The 18,124-nt window shown below is 43.5% G+C and overlaps 1 protein-coding gene across 1 annotated transcript in view; it reads left to right on the top strand.

The window, feature by feature from the left end:
* Positions 1–18,091, top strand: part of LOC133094108 (serotransferrin-like) — a 31,594-nt gene extending 13,503 nt beyond the window's left edge. The window contains exons 9-17 of the mRNA XM_061194653.1: positions 191–345; positions 2,319–2,409; positions 3,009–3,047; positions 4,372–4,530; positions 7,195–7,339; positions 8,816–8,880; positions 12,438–12,622; positions 13,825–14,014; positions 18,008–18,091. Of these exons, the coding sequence (XP_061050636.1) occupies positions 191–345; positions 2,319–2,409; positions 3,009–3,047; positions 4,372–4,530; positions 7,195–7,339; positions 8,816–8,880; positions 12,438–12,622; positions 13,825–14,014; positions 18,008–18,042 (1,064 nt within the window). The 3' untranslated portion in view covers positions 18,043–18,091. The remainder of the gene's footprint in view (positions 1–190; positions 346–2,318; positions 2,410–3,008; positions 3,048–4,371; positions 4,531–7,194; positions 7,340–8,815; positions 8,881–12,437; positions 12,623–13,824; positions 14,015–18,007) is intronic.
* Positions 18,092–18,124: the final 33 nt, after the last annotated feature.

The following is an 18,124-nucleotide window of genomic DNA, read 5'->3' as shown; positions in this document are numbered from 1 at the left end:
AGTTAAATCTAAATGATAAGAAGCCAACTAAGAGACTGTTATTACCTTTGATTTCTAAGAGATTAATTCCTTGAATGGGATCTGTTTGTGTATTGCTGAAAAATCCCAGCATTTTCATGAAGACAGTAGCATAACCAGCAGGCAACATCTGGGCCTCTTCTAATCTCTGGTTCTCTTCCTTATGTCCTAGGCCCGAGCACCTCAAAGGGTGAATGCAAGAAGGTGAAGTGGTGTGCAGTGCACCACCTGGAGAGGGTCAAGTGTGATATGTGGAGTGTGAACAGTGACGGGAAAATAGAGTGTGAATCAGCGGAGAACACTGAAGATTGCATTGCCAAGATAATGGTACGTCACTCCTGCCTCTGCAGGGCAGCATCCCTGCCACTGTTGCCCACCCGTCCCCAAGGGTGAGTGAGTGTTCCTGGGAATGACACGAAAAGCCGGGTTCCAAGGAACCTTGCCCTCACTGTGGGAGACCAGCCCCACCGGAGCCTCAGGACCTTTGAGCTTCTGGAGCTGAAGGGCTCCTTAGGGCTTGTTTCCTCCTAGTGTTAGCACCTGGTGGAGGGCAATCTGAGCCGTGTCTGCTTGGGGAGGCTGGACCTGAGTGTGGGTGTGCCTGAAACCCACGGTGTGCCATGGCAAGTGAGACAAGTGTGACAAGGTCATGTTATTGTGCAAGCAGGTAGAAGTTTAGCCTTGTTGATCACAAGAGCATTCCATATTTGCTTTTAGATAATGTTGAAAAACTGGAGGATATAAAGAAGAAAATACATAAAAACTAATTGTAACCTTATAACTCAGAGAAAATCCTGTTAACTGGGCTCATATCATACATACAATTTACTCTCTTTTCTCACCTAATCTTATCTAGGGAGCTTTTCCCTTGTCACAAGTCATTCTTTGAAAACATGATTTTTAAAAATATATTTTAAAATATATTTTAGTTTAGTTTTGAAAGAATATACCCTATTCTGTTTACAGTGGTATGTCTGGGGACCAAGTTTATGGGGGACTTTCTCTTTCATTTCTTTCTTTTCTTTTTTTTAAATTTAAATTTTTATTTTTCTTTTCCCTATGGTTTACTATAGGATGTTGAATATAGTTGCCTGTGCTATACAGTGGGACCTTGTTGTTTATCTATTCTATGTATGATAGTTTGCATCTGCTAACCCCAAACTCCCAACCCATTCCTTCCCCAGCCCCCTCCACCTTGGCAACCACAAGTCTGTTCTCTATGTCTGTGAGTCTGCTTCTGTTTCGCAGATAAATTCATTTGCGTCATATTTTAGATTCCACATATAAGTGATATCATATGGTATCTGTCTTTCTCTTTCTGACTCACTTCACTTAGTATGATAATCTCTAGGTCAATCCATGTTGCTGCAAATGGTATTATTTCATTCTCTTTTATGGCTGAGTATTATTCCATTGTATATATGTACCACATCTTCTTTATCCACTCATCTGTCGATGGACATTTAGGTTGTTTCCATGAAAACATGTTGATAGCTTAATGTTGATAGCTATTCCAGAGTGTGGATGTGCTACAATTTGTTGAGTCATTTCCTTGCTATTGAGCATTAAGTTTGGTCCTATCTTATTGATATTATGAATCACACTTGCATGCTTTTGCCCACTTACACATTTTGCCCAAATACTTTCCCACATATCTGATTATTCCTTTAGGGAATATTCCTCAAAAGTATATTTCTAAGCCCAATGGGAAGCTTGGCAGTCTTGTTGAATTCAAGCATTTCTGAAATTTGGGGCTTATTAGCTCTATTAGATCATTATATCTAACAGATCATTTGAGTTTATTTGACTCATTCATTAAAGATCTTGTATTGACCAAGCACCAAAATAGCACCCAGACAATGTGGCCGAGATTCAGGTCTGGGGCCCCCATCAGGAGGCACTCTATGCCACAGACACAGCCCTGAGTCTCTGACTCCACTCATTTGTCTTACAAATGAGAATTCTTGGTGTCAGAAAGGTGTTGTGAGAGTGTCTCTGGGACAGTGTGCCCTATGAGAGGACAGTGGGACTGAATGTGGGTCTTTCCTCCTGAAGAAACTAAGCAAAGCACCCAGAGTTGATCATCAGTTCATCATGGTTTGGGTGAAAATGGGAGTACATTTTATTTTCTATGTTGGGTGTGCCTGACTGATCCTTTGGGGGTCCAGTACCAGCACCTTCTGTCTCCCTGGGCCTTCATGACCTGTGCTGGCAAGGCTGCTTCAAGGAAACAGCTTGAAGGGCATGTGGGACAGAAGATGGTCTCTTTTCACCTGCTGTGATGTGCTCTGTCTTTGCAGAAAGGAGAAGCTGATGCTATGAGCTTGGATGGAGGCTACATCTACATAGCAGGCAAATGTGGTCTGGTACCTGTCCTAGCAGAGAACTACAGTAAGTGGAAGGAGCTTCTCTCAGTGTTTCATTTCCCCTGGGCCATGGAAAAAGGAAATGGAAAATCACAGCCTGATTTATGCCACATGGGCCATAAAGCTCTTGCTTACTTAGCACCTCCTACTTCCTAGGCTCTGGGCTCCCTCATCTCTAGTCCCCAACAGTTATCTTGAAGGATGGGATCTTCTATCATACCTTCCACAAGGGAGTTGGAGGCTTTGCACTGGGAAGTTCTAGCTAAAAGTGACCCCTCTGCAGAGGACATCTAGATTCTCAGTTGGGATTCCTGGCAGGTCTTCTTGCTTCCAAAGCTCACACTTCTCCTGTTGCCCTGGTGGAGGGATTCAAGTACAGTTGGCAGAGACCACTGTGGCCACAGGATAGATAGAGTGGGAAACTTGAAATTTACAATTTTGGACTAAATTCCAGAGGCCAGGGAGCTAAAGTGAACTTGCATAATCCAGACAGCCTGGACCTTTTGGGAACTGGTGATATATAGATAGTTTTCCTGGCTCTTTTAATTCTGAGTTGCACATGGTAAAGACGATTTCCAATCTATAAATGAGTATTTAATGACTTCTTCGTTTTCTCCTCTACAGAAAATGAGGGCGACGATTGTAAATTCACACCAGGGAGTGGTGAGTTGAGATTGGTAACCTCATGAGTTTAAGATAAATTCCCATTGCTTTTGGGAAAGGGTAAGGTAAGTTTAAATTCAAATCAAATGTAGATAAGAGACCAATTTTTGGAATGCAAAGGAATCATGGAAGTAGAGTAACTGGCAATGATGATTACTTTTTTTACACTTGCTATGACTTGCACCTGGGAATTTTCATTTAATCCTATAAGGTATGTCTTGTTGTCCTCTAAGGATGCATAAGAGGACCAACAGCTCAGAGAGATTACAAGTTGTCTAGACTCCGACATTCAGCAAGCAAATACAGGCCCTCCCCACCACTCCTGACTGCCTCGCATTGCATGAGGCCAGCAAAGTTTTAGACGAGAGTTAGCACCAGCCCAGGAGCCTTGCTGATATGTGCCTGGCAGGGCTGAAGGGAGAGGCTCATACTGGCAGATGTCTAGGGGCATGTGATTGCCCAGCCTCCCAGCCAGGGCTAGGCCCAGGAACCCAGGCCAACCTGGCTCTCACCCAGGGCTCTGGCTGGGGGTGGATCTGGAAAGATGTGGCAGGAGCAAGACAGGAAATCTTATCAAAGTGGGCTCTGGGGCCCACACTCAAGTCCCTGCAGGTCATTTCCAGCCATTAGTGTGCAAGTCTGTCCTCATCACTTTTCCCAGTTACAACCTTCAGCCTCTCCCCATCATACTAGGAACCAAGCTCTTCAGCCGAAAATAGAACCATTCTTATTCCATGAACAATAAGATTTGTGTTTTTTCTGTTGGAAACAATTTCCTGAATTAATTAAATTGGAAAACTGAAATCATGAGTTGATATTCTTTCTATTACCAGTTTTAAAGATCAGCATGTATTTGCTGCTAATCATGGCAGCTAACTTGATTTTGACAGTTTCCACTTTGCATATTTATTGTGGTGCAAACCTGTATTCTCCTTATCACAAATTATCTGGCCAGAATATCCCTGTGGTTTATTGCTCATTTACTACTCTTTCCTAATGTACCCTTCAGTATCCATTCCTCTACTATTCCACAGTGGAGGGTGAGTTGCTGGTTTATGTCAGTAGCTTCATGCATTTGGGGAAGGGTTATACACCAGCCATTGCTCTGATGGTTATGTATTCTTACTATTTTGTTTTTTAAGTTCAGATTAATCTCCACCTCCTGGAATGACTTGTATCCCCCCTCAGTCAGTTATTGGGAAGACCTTTTCAAAGAGAGAAGGAATGGTTTGGGATAATTCTACTCCTTAGGGAGATGGCAGGTTTAGACACTCTGGAGAGCCCAGGGGTGTTAATACTCCCTTTTTGGGTGTCTTTCTTGCAGGGTACTATGCTGTGGCTGTGGTTAAGAAATCATCAGATCCTGATCTCAACTGGAACAATCTGAAAGGCAGGAAGTCCTGCCACACTGCAGTAGACAGAACCGCTGGCTGGAACATCCCCATGGGTCTGCTCTACGAGAAGATTAACCACTGTGAATTTGGTGAGTGAGCTCTGGGAGGGTGCTGTTGTCAGGGCCAGGTGGGAAGAGGTGTACTGGGAAGAGTGTGGTATCGTACAAGATGCTGTGGCCCTGGCTCTATGGTAATACAATTTGGTTTAGTGAACTTCAAGGAAATATCTAAAAGAAATGGTAGGGCTGGGAGGTGGATCAGAATGGTTCTTTTCAGTTGCACATAATGGCTTAAGTGAATATGCGTTTACTTTTCTCTCTCATGAAAAAGACCAGAGACAGCAGTCCATGGCTGGTACTGTCATTAGAAACCCAGGCTCCTCTCTCTTCCTGCTGCACCATTCTCAGCATGAGGCCTCCATCTTCAAGGTCACTCATGGTTGCCATTATATCCACGATCCAGGCAACCTCAAGGAATAAGGAGAAAGGGCACTTGAAGTATGTGCCACCTTGTTAAAGGAGCTATTCAGGAACTCTAGCCCAGTTACTTCAGCTAACTTCTCATTGCCCTGAACTTAGGTACATAGTCACATTTAGCTGTAAGAGAGGCTGAAAAATGTCATCGTTTATTTGGGCATGTTTCTGTCCCAAATAAAACTAGATTTTTGTTCAAAAAATTAAAAATAGAACTACCATATGATCCAACAATTTCACTTCTGGGTATTTACTGGAAGAAAACAAAAATACTAACTCAAAAAGATATGCACCCACACGTTCACTGCAGCATTATTTACAACAGCCATGACACGGAAAGAACCTAAGTGTCCATCATGAATGAATGGATAAAGAAATTGTGGTTTATATATATACAATAGAATATCATTCAGTCATAAAAAAGAAAGAAATCTTGCCACTTGCAACACCATGGATGGACCCTGAGGGCACTATGTGAAATAAGTGAAATAAGTCAGGCAGAGAAAGACAAATACCATATGTTCTCATTTATATGTGGGATCTAAACAAAAATAAAACAAAACAACCCGAGCTCATAGACACAGAGAGCAGATTGGCGGTTGCCAGAGGCAGGGGTTGGGGTTGGGCAAATTGGGTGAATGTAGTCAAAAGGTATGAACTTCAGTTATAAAATAAATAAGTCATGGGGATGTAATGTACATCATGGTGACTATAGTTAATGCTGTATTGCACATTTCAAAGTTGCTAAGAGAGTAGCTCTTAAAAGTTCTCATCACAAGAAAAAAAATTTTTAATGTGATACACCACATTAACAAATTGAAGAAAAAGATCATATGATCATCTCAATAGATACAGAAAAAGCTTTTGATAAAATTCATCACCCATTTATGAGAAAAACTCATCAGAAAGTGGGCATAGAGGGAATATACCTCAACATAATAAAGGTATGACAAACCCACAGCTAACATCATACGCAACAGTGAAAAGCTGAAAGCATTCCCTCTAAGGTCAGGCACAAGACAAGGACTCCCACTTTTGCCACTTTTATGCAACATAGTTTGGAAGTCCTAGCCAAAAGAAAAAAATTTTTTTAACCCTGTATGGTGATGGATGTTAACTAGACCTATTGTGGTGATCATTTCACAATATAGTCACAGTAGCGAAACATGTTGTACTCCTGAAATTAATATAATGTTTTATGTCAATTATATCTCAATAAAAAATTAATGAAGAAAAAATTAAAAGAAAAAAAACTTGATCTTTGTTATGAAGAAGCAAGGGGAAATGGCCATTGGGTGGACAGCTACAAGCCCTGCCATGGGGCTTTCTAGGCAATGTGGTATGAGGGGTCCTTGGGTCTCTTTAAGATCTTGGCAGTCTCACCAAGTGACTGCTCAGCTCCTAGGCCCCTTCAAAGGGGTGGAAATCAGTTTATTCTCTGTGTCCTCTGAATATCTTCAGGTATGAGCTTAGTTCTACCTCCTAAAATCTGTGTGTAATTTCACCATGGACATGTTTTCCCATGGTTCTTATTTTCTTTAACTTCCTGAGCACTTCCTCCCTGCCACCTCCAAATATGTGTAGCTACTTCTAGGAGGGCCTCTAAAGACAGTTATGAACCAGGCAAGTCCTGTGTGTGTGTGTGTGTGTGTGTGTGTGTGTGTGTGTGTGTGTGTGTGTGAGGGGGGCGGATTTGGAGATGCAATCACATTTCTGCACTGCCATGTTCTGCGCCACCAGTTTGACAGGAAGCAAAGTGTGGCTGGGGTGACATTCAGGAGTCCTGTTGCCCACCAGCAAGGACAGCACTTCTGCTCTCCCGAGCCTCCTGGCAGTTTTACAGGTATGGGAGAGCAACTGAACTGTGTGTGAAATTCCCCAGCACTTTCTCAAGTTTGGAGTTCTAAGTTCTGTTAAAGGCTCTTCTAATAAATATCAGAGAAAAGAAACACCAAAAACAAGTGGCACAACTCAGGGAGTGAGACCTTCAATTTTACCCCTTTTAGTCAACTTTCATATCATCTCCATCCCATCTCTCTCTTTAGGTGAGTGAGACACTATTGGGATGCTGATGGAATCCCCTCCACCTGACTTGTAATGGTTCCCAGCCTCAATTAAGTTTCCTTTCAAAGCCTATACCCTGGCAGGTCCTGAGTTGATGGCAGGTCACATAACGAGTATGTTCTACCTATCCTGGGCCATACACACCTGTGATGTGTTAGGTAAAGGCCACTGACATTGACTCAGGAAGAGCTGCCTTTCTCTTATCCTTCTGCACAGATAAATTTTTCAGTGAAGGCTGTGCCCCTGGGTCTCCACGAAATTCCAGTCTCTGTGCTCTGTGCATTGGCTCAGAAGGTTTTCCGGGAAGGGAGTGTCTTCCCAACAACTATGAGAGATACTATGGCTATTCAGGGGCTTTCAGGTGAGTATTATAATCCTGATACAAAAATAATAGTAATCCCAGCCCTGACGAGATTGCTTTTTAGGAACGCAGGTGAGACTCTTACATTCCTATCCCATTAGTCCTGCATGTTAGGGTGTCACATTTACAAACATAAGTAGAAACCTGTGAGAAGAGGCATCCAGGTCCCTCCAGGACATGGTCTCCAGACCTGGCTGTCACAGACAGCAAAGACTGGCAGTATGGTACAGGTCAGAAGTTCTCAGCAGGGGGTGATTTGCCCCTCAGGGGACATTTGGCAGTGTCTGGAGATGTTTTTGATTATCAGTGGAGTTGGGGAGTGCTACTGGCATGTAACTGGGAGAGGCTGCTAAACATCCTACATGTGTAGGACAGCACCCTACAACAAAGAATTATCTGGCCCCTAATGTCACTAGTGCCAGGTGAGGAAACCCTACCATAATTGAATAAACACAGGAGTCAAGCATCTGGCTCACGCTCTTCCATTCACCTCTGGGGGAACCTACAACCATGGAAATATATCAATACAAAAGTAAAGTATATGATTTCTACATCTTTGGTTACATTTCTAGCTCATGGAGTCTTTAGCATTTTTAAATTTATTTATTTATTTATTTATTTTATTTTTGGCTGTGTTGGGTCTTCGTTTCTGTGCGAGGGCTTTCTCTAGTTGCGGTGAGCGGGGGCCACTCTTCATCGCGGTGCGCGGGCCTCTCACTATCGCGGCCTCTCTTGTTGCGGAGCACAGGCTCCAGACGCGCAGGCTCAGTAGTTGTGGCTCACGGACCCAGTTGCTCCGCGGCATGTGGGATCGTCCCAGACCAGGGCTCGAACCCGTGTCCCCTGCATTGGCAGGCGGATTCTCAACCACTGCGCCACCAGGGAAGCCCTCTTTATCATTTTTAAAGAGACACCTGTGCACTTTACGACCTTATTAGTTTTTAACTATCCTGTCTGACTTGGGCCTGTGTCACTTAGTAGTTCATGAATCCATCAGCTTCACAATGATGGTGGTATTGTAACTAAAATTCTCACTAGGGAAGGAAAAACAAAGATTATGCCAATTTTCCAGGTATAACCAGCTTGTGAGTTAGAGTAAGAACAATTCACAGCCCACAAGTTTCCAATTTTACAAGGAGACTGTGAGTAAGGAATCACCCTGCGGGAAAACTGCCCCTCTAATATCTGTGTTGAAGCTAGGAAACGGACGTAGCTCTGTTGGAGAAACTGGGTCAGAATTTAGAATTTAGTGTGTAGAAGTGAGATTGTATAACTACAAAGCATATCAGAGGTTTTGTTTTCTTTTTATTACTTACATTAGTAATATGTAAGATCAGTGACAATAGATTAGTGATCAAATGGGAATCACAATTGCTGATATCAGATAGCCAGCCCTGGATCTATAAGGTGGCCTTTCTGAATGACAGATGTGTCTCTGACCTCTATTCTTCTCTCTCCCTGTCTGGGACTCTGCAGGTGTCTGGTTGAGAAGGGAGACGTGGCCTTTGTGAAGGACCAGACTATCAAAGAGAACACTGGTGGTACGTGCATAACCTTTGTCCCCATAAATCAGGGTCGCTGGTTCACTTGTGTTCAGGATGTCTTTGTGGAAGCGTTATGGACTCTGTCAGGGTCCAGAGCTCTGATTCTCAACCTGTTTGTTCGGTGAAGAGAGAAGTGTTCGCTTGGATAGGCAGAATGGTAAGGACCATGGGCTTCCCAGTGGCCCTGAGTCTCTCCCAGGAACCTTCCTACAGGTGCAGGCACTGTGCCTCCTTTCCCCTAAATACTTCAGTGCACATTTCCTAAGAACCAGGACTTTCTCTCACATACCTACATTACAATTAGCAAGATCAGGAAATTTATACTAACGTGGATTTAATACTCATCACGTCCACAGTCCCTATTCAAATTCTGTGAGTTATCCCCAAAAGGTCCTTTATAACTATTTCTCATATTTCTAGGTCCAATATATATTTAAATATATTATAGGTCCACTGGGAAAAACATACAGACAGTGGCACCCCTGTAGGAATGAGCACCAAGACCTTGGCTTCTAGAACCATTCCCCAATAGAAGGAACCAAGGCCCCTTGGAAAAATAGCTGATTCTGTGGCTGGGGCAGGAAAGGTATAAGGTGAACCTGGAACATCATGCTGAAGAGCTCAGAGAGATGGGACGTATCAAAGCACATAGGAGCCATTGTGAAAGCCCTCCACTGGCCAAATCTGGGACATTTTGAGCTTTAAAAGAAATAATAATAGTAGTAAGAAATAATAACCCATTGAATAAAATAGGAACGCATAAGTCCATCCTGATTAAACAAATGAGTGTAAGGGAAACATCTTCCTTATTGTAGAATGCTAATTACAGATGCAGAAATAATTATGAAGTTAAAAAACTATCATTTGGCAACCAAGATAGTAATAATTGATTCAAGCAAGGATCATCAATGGGTACTAAAACTAGTGGGTGAATATTAGATGGCCATGACATTAACAAACAAGACAAAAATTTTAAAAATGTCAGTAAGAATGAGTATTCCACCTGCCCACTCTCTATCACTAACTGCTTATAATCCCCACCTCGAGTCCAGGCAGCTATTACTTCCCTCCCTCCGTCATGTCCCTTTACCCAACCTCAAATTTTTCCAACAACTCATTTAGAATGAACTAGTGCAGGACCAACTCCTCTAAGACGCCTTCCCCAATGGCACACCTCCATCCCACAACAGAATCCTCTGTCCATATTGCTCTTATTATTGAATTCATCACATTCTGTAATAAACTGTGGCCACAGGGAGCTCTTTTTTCCTCTTCTTACATCCCAACACCAACCATAGTACATGGCACACAGAAGTTGCTAAGTGCTTACTTGAAGGAATAATTGGTTTGGCTAATTTTTCTTTCTTCCCTCCTGTTACTTTTGCTTTTTCCTTTAAGGGCTGTCCTTTTTCCTGCTACCTGAGTGTTACCCTAGGCTGGTTCTTTGTCATCCCTTGATTTCTCTTTGTACCCTTCCAAGTAGGGCTCCCCTCTCGAGGCCGCAACTCTCTTTGCAAAGACTCCAAAAGCCTTACCTCCTGAGGGGAATTTATAGAGGAGGCCCACCTCCCATCTAAATAACATCCCAGGATCTCTGTTTGCCCTGTGGTCATTTTTATGTACAAAGTACACTGGCACTGCAACCTCAACCTGTATAAACCCAAACTCCTCATCCTTCTCTCAAAACCCAGTCCTCTTCACACAGCCTCTGTCCCCATGGAGGTCTTTATTATATGCCCTGCCATTCGAGCCTAGATTAATTTCTCAGTCAGTATGTTTTTTGTTTCTTTGGAATATGTATGTCTTCATTAAATTCTATGGTATGTTGTGATATGGAAGAACCAGGATACAAAGGCATAGAGACTGTATGATCTAATTATGTAGATATGTGTCTGCACATCATATGAGTCTAGAAAAGAGACTAGAAGTAATGCACCAATGTTGAAGGTGAATGCTGTGGGATTATACTGGGTTTCAAAGTCTTCTTCCTTAAACTATGTAGCATTTTACAAATTAGCTGCAGTAAACAAGCATTATTTGTAGTGGAAAGAAAATTTTTTATCATGCCCTTCTGGATGCCCACTGCTCCTAACCCAGACCAAATCACCTCCCATCTCATTTTTCCTAGTTGTCCTATTTCAGGCTCACACATTAACATTGATTTCCATTCATAAGTTCTCATAGACCCACTTTTCTTCCTACCTAAGTACCACACTCCATCCCACACTCAGGGCCTTGAGGATCTGAGCATGTTTAGCCTGACTGCCCAAGACTCTGTTCCAGTGGGGCTGTTCTCCTCCACCCAATAGGAACACCTGGCACGTACCTGTCCGTGAGTCTTGCTGGAGCCCTCCATCCCCTCATAGAGAAGCGTTCCTCTCTCCTCCTCTCAGGCCTACACATGTTACAGGCCACACCTGAAACCTTGCCTTCTCCAGCTAGCCTTCCTGAGTTCTCCTGAGTTAATGTGCTCTCACTGTGCTGGTTCCCTAGCTCACACAGCGTTTAGAGAGTGTTACACAAAATACAAAATGTTATTATCTGTGCCCTGCATTTTTGATTTTGGTATGTGTGCTATTTCCCCCCTCCAATAAGATTGTGTCTTGCAGAAGGCTGAGAACATGGTACTGAATAAATGCTTAAAGTACTAAGTAGAACAGAATGGGTTTGGAGAGAATAAGGATGGATTTCACTTGGAAGGTGTTGAGTTGGAGGGATGGGTAAGAAAAGAAAGGAGAAATGTTAACATGTGAGCAAAGATATGTGCAGGTACTGGTGGGAGGAAATGCAGGCAATTTGGAGTTTTCTATAAAAACCAAAAGTGTACCTTTGGAGAGTGTAGGAAAAGGGATATTTTTACTCTATATATAAATTTAAACTTTTAAAATACTGCATTCATATATTAGTTTTTCAATTAAATGAGAAAATTAAATTAAGAAAAAGACTGCAATCCTGTTATTTTAGGAGAGAAGCAAAAATCGGGAAAACTTATTTGAGAATTGCCTTAGGAGGAAGGAGCTTAAACCTTGAGAACGGGTGAGATGTTCTTTTTTCAGAGAGAATACAGAAAAGATGAAGCAAGGGGCTGAGAACAGGATATGGACCTGTATGCACAGAGGCATGCGTGCATTCCACATAGAACTAGTATGAGTGAGCCAGATTTCACTCATAAAAGTGAAACCTTTGGCCCTTCCAAAAGGGCCTCTGGGGAAAGTTCTTTTGCTTGCTAGTGCCAGATGGTATAGCACAAACCTGCTTAGAGGGTCACGTTCTTTCTACACTGGAGCAGGAGATCCAAATGCTTTGGAATTTAGTAGAAATGAAGATCATTTTGAACAGCATCCATAGAATGTGGTTCACCCTCCCCTGGCTGGGTGGGCAGATTGAAAAGAGTGGTCTCTGGGAATTCCTGGTAACTCTCTTCCTCTCCACATTACTGTAACGCCTGCTGGCCACTGGGTCCAGGCCCTCCACACGCCAGTGGGTTGGTCACATCTCCCCAGTGAGGTGTGCCTTGATCAAAACTGTGGCTGACCCACCTTTTCTGTACCCAGGAAATAACCCTGAAGAGTGGGCAAAATCACTGCAGGAGGAAGATTTTGAGCTGCTGTGCACCGACGGAACCAGGAAGCCTGTGGAGGAGGCTAGTAATTGCTTCCTGGCCCAAGCCCCGAATCATGCTGTGGTCTCACGGGAAGATAAGGCAGCCTGTGTTCGCGAAATATTAGCCAAACAGCAGGTATGGCACAGACAGGGCCTCCAACCCTTTCTTCTTGGGTGCGTGTGGATTATTTGGGGATTTCCCAGCTGAGTCCCAGCCCGTACCCCAGCATTCTTTTCCTGGAAGTTAGAACTGGGAGGGCATGGATTGTGGAACTGGATCTCCCAGGCCTCGCTCTGCTTATATCTTCTGCTCACTAGAGATCAGACCCCATCTGATGCACGTGTCCCAGGGTCCAAGTACCTGCCTTCCAGCTCGACTCTGACCTTGCTCTGTGGTACCCTCATTTTCCCCACTTCTGCCTTTTTTAAAATGAAGGTGACTGATCCTATTTCCCAGCCGTTCTAGATACAAGTCATGAAATGTGGACTGTGTTTCTCTTGCTTAGGCAGACTAAGAACCATTCCAACAGGCAGAAGAACCCAGGAACCTACCCTGAGGGAACTTGTCCTCTGGGGAAAATAACCAACCCAGGGCTGGCCTTGTGGGGAGAGAGACTGCCTGAGTATTTTAATCCTAAAGACCCCTCCACCCACAAACACCACCCTCCCCTCAGTGACAGCTTCCTGTCTGTTGATCCACCATTGGTTTTCTTCTTTTAAAAATTAAGACAGCATACCTTTGTGAGTCCTCTGAAGGTAAATGGAACTAATAATTAGTATTTAATGAACATTTCCTAAGCGCTGGATGGAATGCTAAACTTTCTGTAATCATTAGTTCACTTATAATCTTAGAAGGCCTGGAGGAGTCGAGCCTCTTATCAAGATAGGATCAAAGATGCAGTCAAATATGAACTTTTAACAGCTACCTGTACCACTCCTCACTGGGTTGCTCATATTTAATATTTTCTTTGACAATAATACTTAAAAGGGACATGCTTCTGCCCTCTCATTTCCTGGAAGCCGCCCCCAAGACCATGGCCAATGAAGTGAGGAAGAGAGATCAGAGAAGTCAGCAGTGGGCGGGAGGCAGGGACTTCCCCAAGGAGCTGGGAACAGGATGGACCCTACAGAGGACTTTGAGGCCTCATGGAAGCATAGATTTGTGGTCCATAATTGTATGAATGCCAGGTGATGGATGTGGAAAGATCCTGAGGCATCCTCTGCAGCTTCCCTTTCTTCCCAGGGCTGGTTCCCAGCTTCCAGTCTCCTCCATCCCATCCATGTGTTCCCAGCAGCTCTTTGCCACAGGTCCTCATGCACTTTCTGTCCATTTGACAGGATGAATTTGGAAAACATGGAAATGACTGCTCGAGCAGTTTTTGTTTGTTCCACTCAGAAACCAAGGACCTTCTGTTCAGGAGTGACACTAAATGTTTGGCTCCACTTCAGGATGCAATAACGTATGAATCCTACTTAGGAACTGAGTATGTCACAGCTGTGGCTAACCTGAGACAATGCTCAACCTCAAGTGAGTAAGAGGAACAGCACTGGGGAATCTGCAAAGCGAACATGTGCAGGGTTCTGGGTGCTGGATACAAAAGGAGGAGCGGGCTGCAGTCTCCAGGAGATGACCAACGGACAGATGAAATGCTGAGGGAACAATGCAATCCCAGCATGAATGAAAGGCTAACTTGCATGGGCAGATCGTAAGGGGACACGGGCTGAAGGCACTGAGGTAGTGACTGCCTGGACGTGCAGAATTCCATGCTATTACTAAGAAAAGGAAGAGAGTTATGTGCCCATGCCAATTGCTCTGCTCTAAACACCTTTTTATACAGTGCTGCCTTGTTCAAAGTGGTAGCCTCTAGCTACATGTGGGTATTTAAATTTGTATTAGTATTAACCAAATTTTAAATTTAGTTCCTCTGTCACACCAGCCATAATTCAAGCGCGCAATAGATACATGTGTCTCCACACATAGATGAGCAAAGAGAACATTTCCAGCATCGCAGAGAGTTCTTTTACATGGTGCTGCTCTTGAGAGCTTGAATGATGATAAGTTCCAGTAACTCTCAAGTTGCCATGCACACCACAGGCATACCTCGGAGAGATTGCAGGTTCAGTTTCAGACTATTGCAATAAGGGAATATTGCAATAAAGCAAGACATATGAAGTTTTTGGTTTTCCAGTGCATATAAAAGTTATGTTTATACTACAGTATAAAGTGTGCAATAGCATTATGTCTAAAAAGTGTCTAACAATGTATGTACCTTTGTTAAAAAATACTTTATTGCTAAAAAATGCTAACCATCATCTGAGCCTTCAGCAAGTCATATCTCTTTGCTGGTGGAGGGTCTTACCTCGATGGTGATGGCTGCTGACTGATCAGGGTGGTGGTTGCTGAAGGCTGAGGTGACTCTGGCAATTTCTTAAAATAAGACGACAATTAAGTTTGCCCCATCAATTGACTCTTCTTTTGTGAACGATTTCTCTGTAGCATGCAATGCTGTTTGATAGCATTTTACCCACAGCAGAACTTCTTTCAAAATTGGAGTTCCATCCTCTCAAGCCCTGCCGTTAGTTTGTCAACTAAGTTTATATAATATTCTAAATCCTTTGTTGTCATTTCAACAATCTTCACAGCATCTTCACCATGAGTAGACTTCATCCCAAGAAACCACTCTCTTTGCTCATCCATGAGAAGCAACTCCTTATTCATTAAAGTTTTATCATGAGATTGCAGCAAGTCAGTCACATCTTCAGGCTCCTCTTCTAATTCTAGGTCTCTTGCTATTTCTACCACATCTGCAGTTACTTCCTCCACTGAAGTTTTGAACCCCTTATAGTCACCTATGAGGGTTGGAATCAACTTCTTTCAAACTCCTGTTCATGATGATATTTTGACCTTTCTCCATGAATCACAAATGTTCTTAATGGCATCTAGAATGAGGAATCCTTTCCAGAAGGTTTTCATTTGACTTTGCCCAGACCCATCAGAGGAATCACTATCTATGGCAGCTATAGCCTTATGGAATATATTTCTTTCATAATGAGACTTGAGAGTCAGAATGACTCCTTGATCCATGGGCTGCAGAATGGATGTTGTGTTAGCAGGCATGAAAACAACACTAATCTTGTACATCTCCATCAGAGCTCTTGGGTTACCAGGTACATTGTCAGTGAGCAGTCATATTTTGAAAGGAATCTTTTTTTCTGAGCAGTAGGTCTCAATAGTGGGCTTAAAATATTCAGTAAACCATATTGTAAACAGATGTACTGTCATCCAGGCTTTGTTGTTCCCTTTATAGAGCACATGAGAGGAGACTGAGCATAATTCTTAAGGGCCCTAGGATTTTTGAAATGGTAAATGAGCATTGGCTTCAACTTCAAGTCACCAGCTGCATTAGCCCCTAACAAGAGAGTCAGCCTGTCCTTTGAACCTTTGAAGCCAGGCATTGACTTCTCCTCTCTAGCTATGAAAGTCCTAGATGGCATCTTCTTCCAATAGAAGGCTGTTTTGTCTACATGGAAAATCTGTTGTTTAGTGTAGCCACCTTCATTAACTATCTTAGGTAGGTCTTCTGTGTAACCTGCTGTAGCTTCTACATCAGCACTTGCTGCTTCACTTTGCACTTTTATGTTATGGAGATGGCTTCTTTCCTTAAACCTCATGAACCAACCTCTGCTGGCTTTAGACATTTCTCCTGCAGCTTCCTCACCTCTCTCAGCCTTCACAGAACTGAAGAGAGTTAGGGCCTTGCTTTGGATTAGGCTTTAGCTTAAGGGAATGTTGTGGCTGGTTTGATCCTTTATCTAGGCCACTAAAACTTTCTCCATATCAGGAATAAGGCTGTTTCTTATCATTTCTGTGTCCACTGGAGCAGCACTTTTTTTTAAAATTTTATTTATTTATTTATTTATGGCTGTGTTGGGTCTTCGTTTCTGTGCTAGGGCTTCCTCTAGTTGCGGCAAGTGGGGGCCACTCTTCATCGCGGTGCGCGGGCCTCTCATTATCGCGGCCTCTCTTGTTGCAGAGCACAGGCTCCAGACGCGCAGGCTCAGTAATTGTGGCTCACGGGCCTAGTTGCTCCGCGGCATGTGGGATCTTCCCAGACCAGGGTTCGAACCCATGTCCCCTGAATCGGCAGGCAGATTCTCAACCACTGCGCCACCAGGGAAGCCCTGGAGCAGCACTTTTAACTTCCTTCAAGAACTTTTCCTTTGCGTCCACAACTTGGCTAAGTGTTTGGCACAAGACGCCCAGCCTGGCTTTGGACAGGCCTTCCTCACTAAGCTTAATCACATCTAGCTTTTGATTTAAAGTGAGAGATGTGCAACTCTTCCTTTCACTTGAACATTTAGAGGCCAGTGTAGGGTTATTAACTGGCCTAATTTCAATATTGTTGTGCTGGTGGAGCAGTCAGAACACACACAACATTTATCGATTAAGTTTGCCATCTTAATGGGCATGGCTTGTGGTGCCCCAAAACAATTAACAATAGTAACACCAAAGATTACTGACCACAGATCACCATAACAAATATATAATAATAATGAAAAAGTCTGAAATATTTCAAGAATTACCAAAATGTGACACAGAGACATGAAGTTAGCAAATGTTATTGGGAAAATGGCGCCAGTAGACTTGCTTGATGCAGGGTTACCACAAACCTTCAATTTGTAAAAAACACAACATCTGTGAAGTGCAATAAAGCGAAGCACAATAAAATGAGGTATGCCTGTACTTATCTAGAACACCAGTTCTCTAAGAATTAGAATACAGTAAAACACACCTTTGTACTATAGCTATGTTGGACATCATTTAATGACTTGGAATCATTTGGAAGATGTGGGAGAATACCATGTAGCTATAGGGAGGTTATTCTTCAACTGCAGAGTGCAGGTCCATAAGCCACAGTCCTGAAGATACTGATTCCCAGGTCCTGGGGATACTGATTCAGCAAGTCTGTGCCAGGTTCAGGGTTTCTGCATTTTAACAGCTGCCCACATAATTCTGGTATAAGGAAGGATCCATGGCCACTGTTCTGAGTACCCAGGTTGTATTTACCTAACCTATATAGTCTGTGAGGGGGCAGAGACTCTGGCCCTGCTGTACCCTGCTCCATCCCCAGCTCCCAGTACGGAAACTGGCACGTGCTGTGTGCTTAGTGCATCTCGTTATGTTAGTTCCTCACTTGGATCAGAGAGGACAGTCCTCCCAGGCTCGTTCCAGCCACATGGACTCAGGCATGTAAGCCCTGCCTGTAAGACACAAGATGGGGGATGATGTAGGGCAGGGAAATCCTGTTACCATCCTTGGTGTGAGACACTGCCTGCTGTAGGCACAGGAGCTGTGCAGGCAGGAGGAGGAGGCCACTAGGAGGACAGCCAGGTCCATCCATCAGAAGAGCAGGGCAACGGGTCTGAGCACTTTTGTATCAGGCTTAACTGTTGATTCACTTAACAGAAAGTAAATATAGGTAGATATTAACTGTCCTACCCCTCTGCTCTGTCCCCACAGAACTCCTGGAAGTCTGCAATTTCCACAAAGTTTAAAATCCAAGAGTGGGGCCACCACCTGATGGAGATGGGAGCTCACTGGACCCATAGCTTCCCCTGGTTTTGCTGGTCTGAGTGG

Source organism: Eubalaena glacialis, chromosome 6 (genome assembly GCF_028564815.1).
Source record: "Eubalaena glacialis isolate mEubGla1 chromosome 6, mEubGla1.1.hap2.+ XY, whole genome shotgun sequence".
In the NCBI taxonomy this organism is placed as follows: Eukaryota; Metazoa; Chordata; class Mammalia; order Artiodactyla; family Balaenidae; genus Eubalaena; species Eubalaena glacialis.
This window is presented reverse-complemented; position numbering and strand designations above follow the sequence as displayed.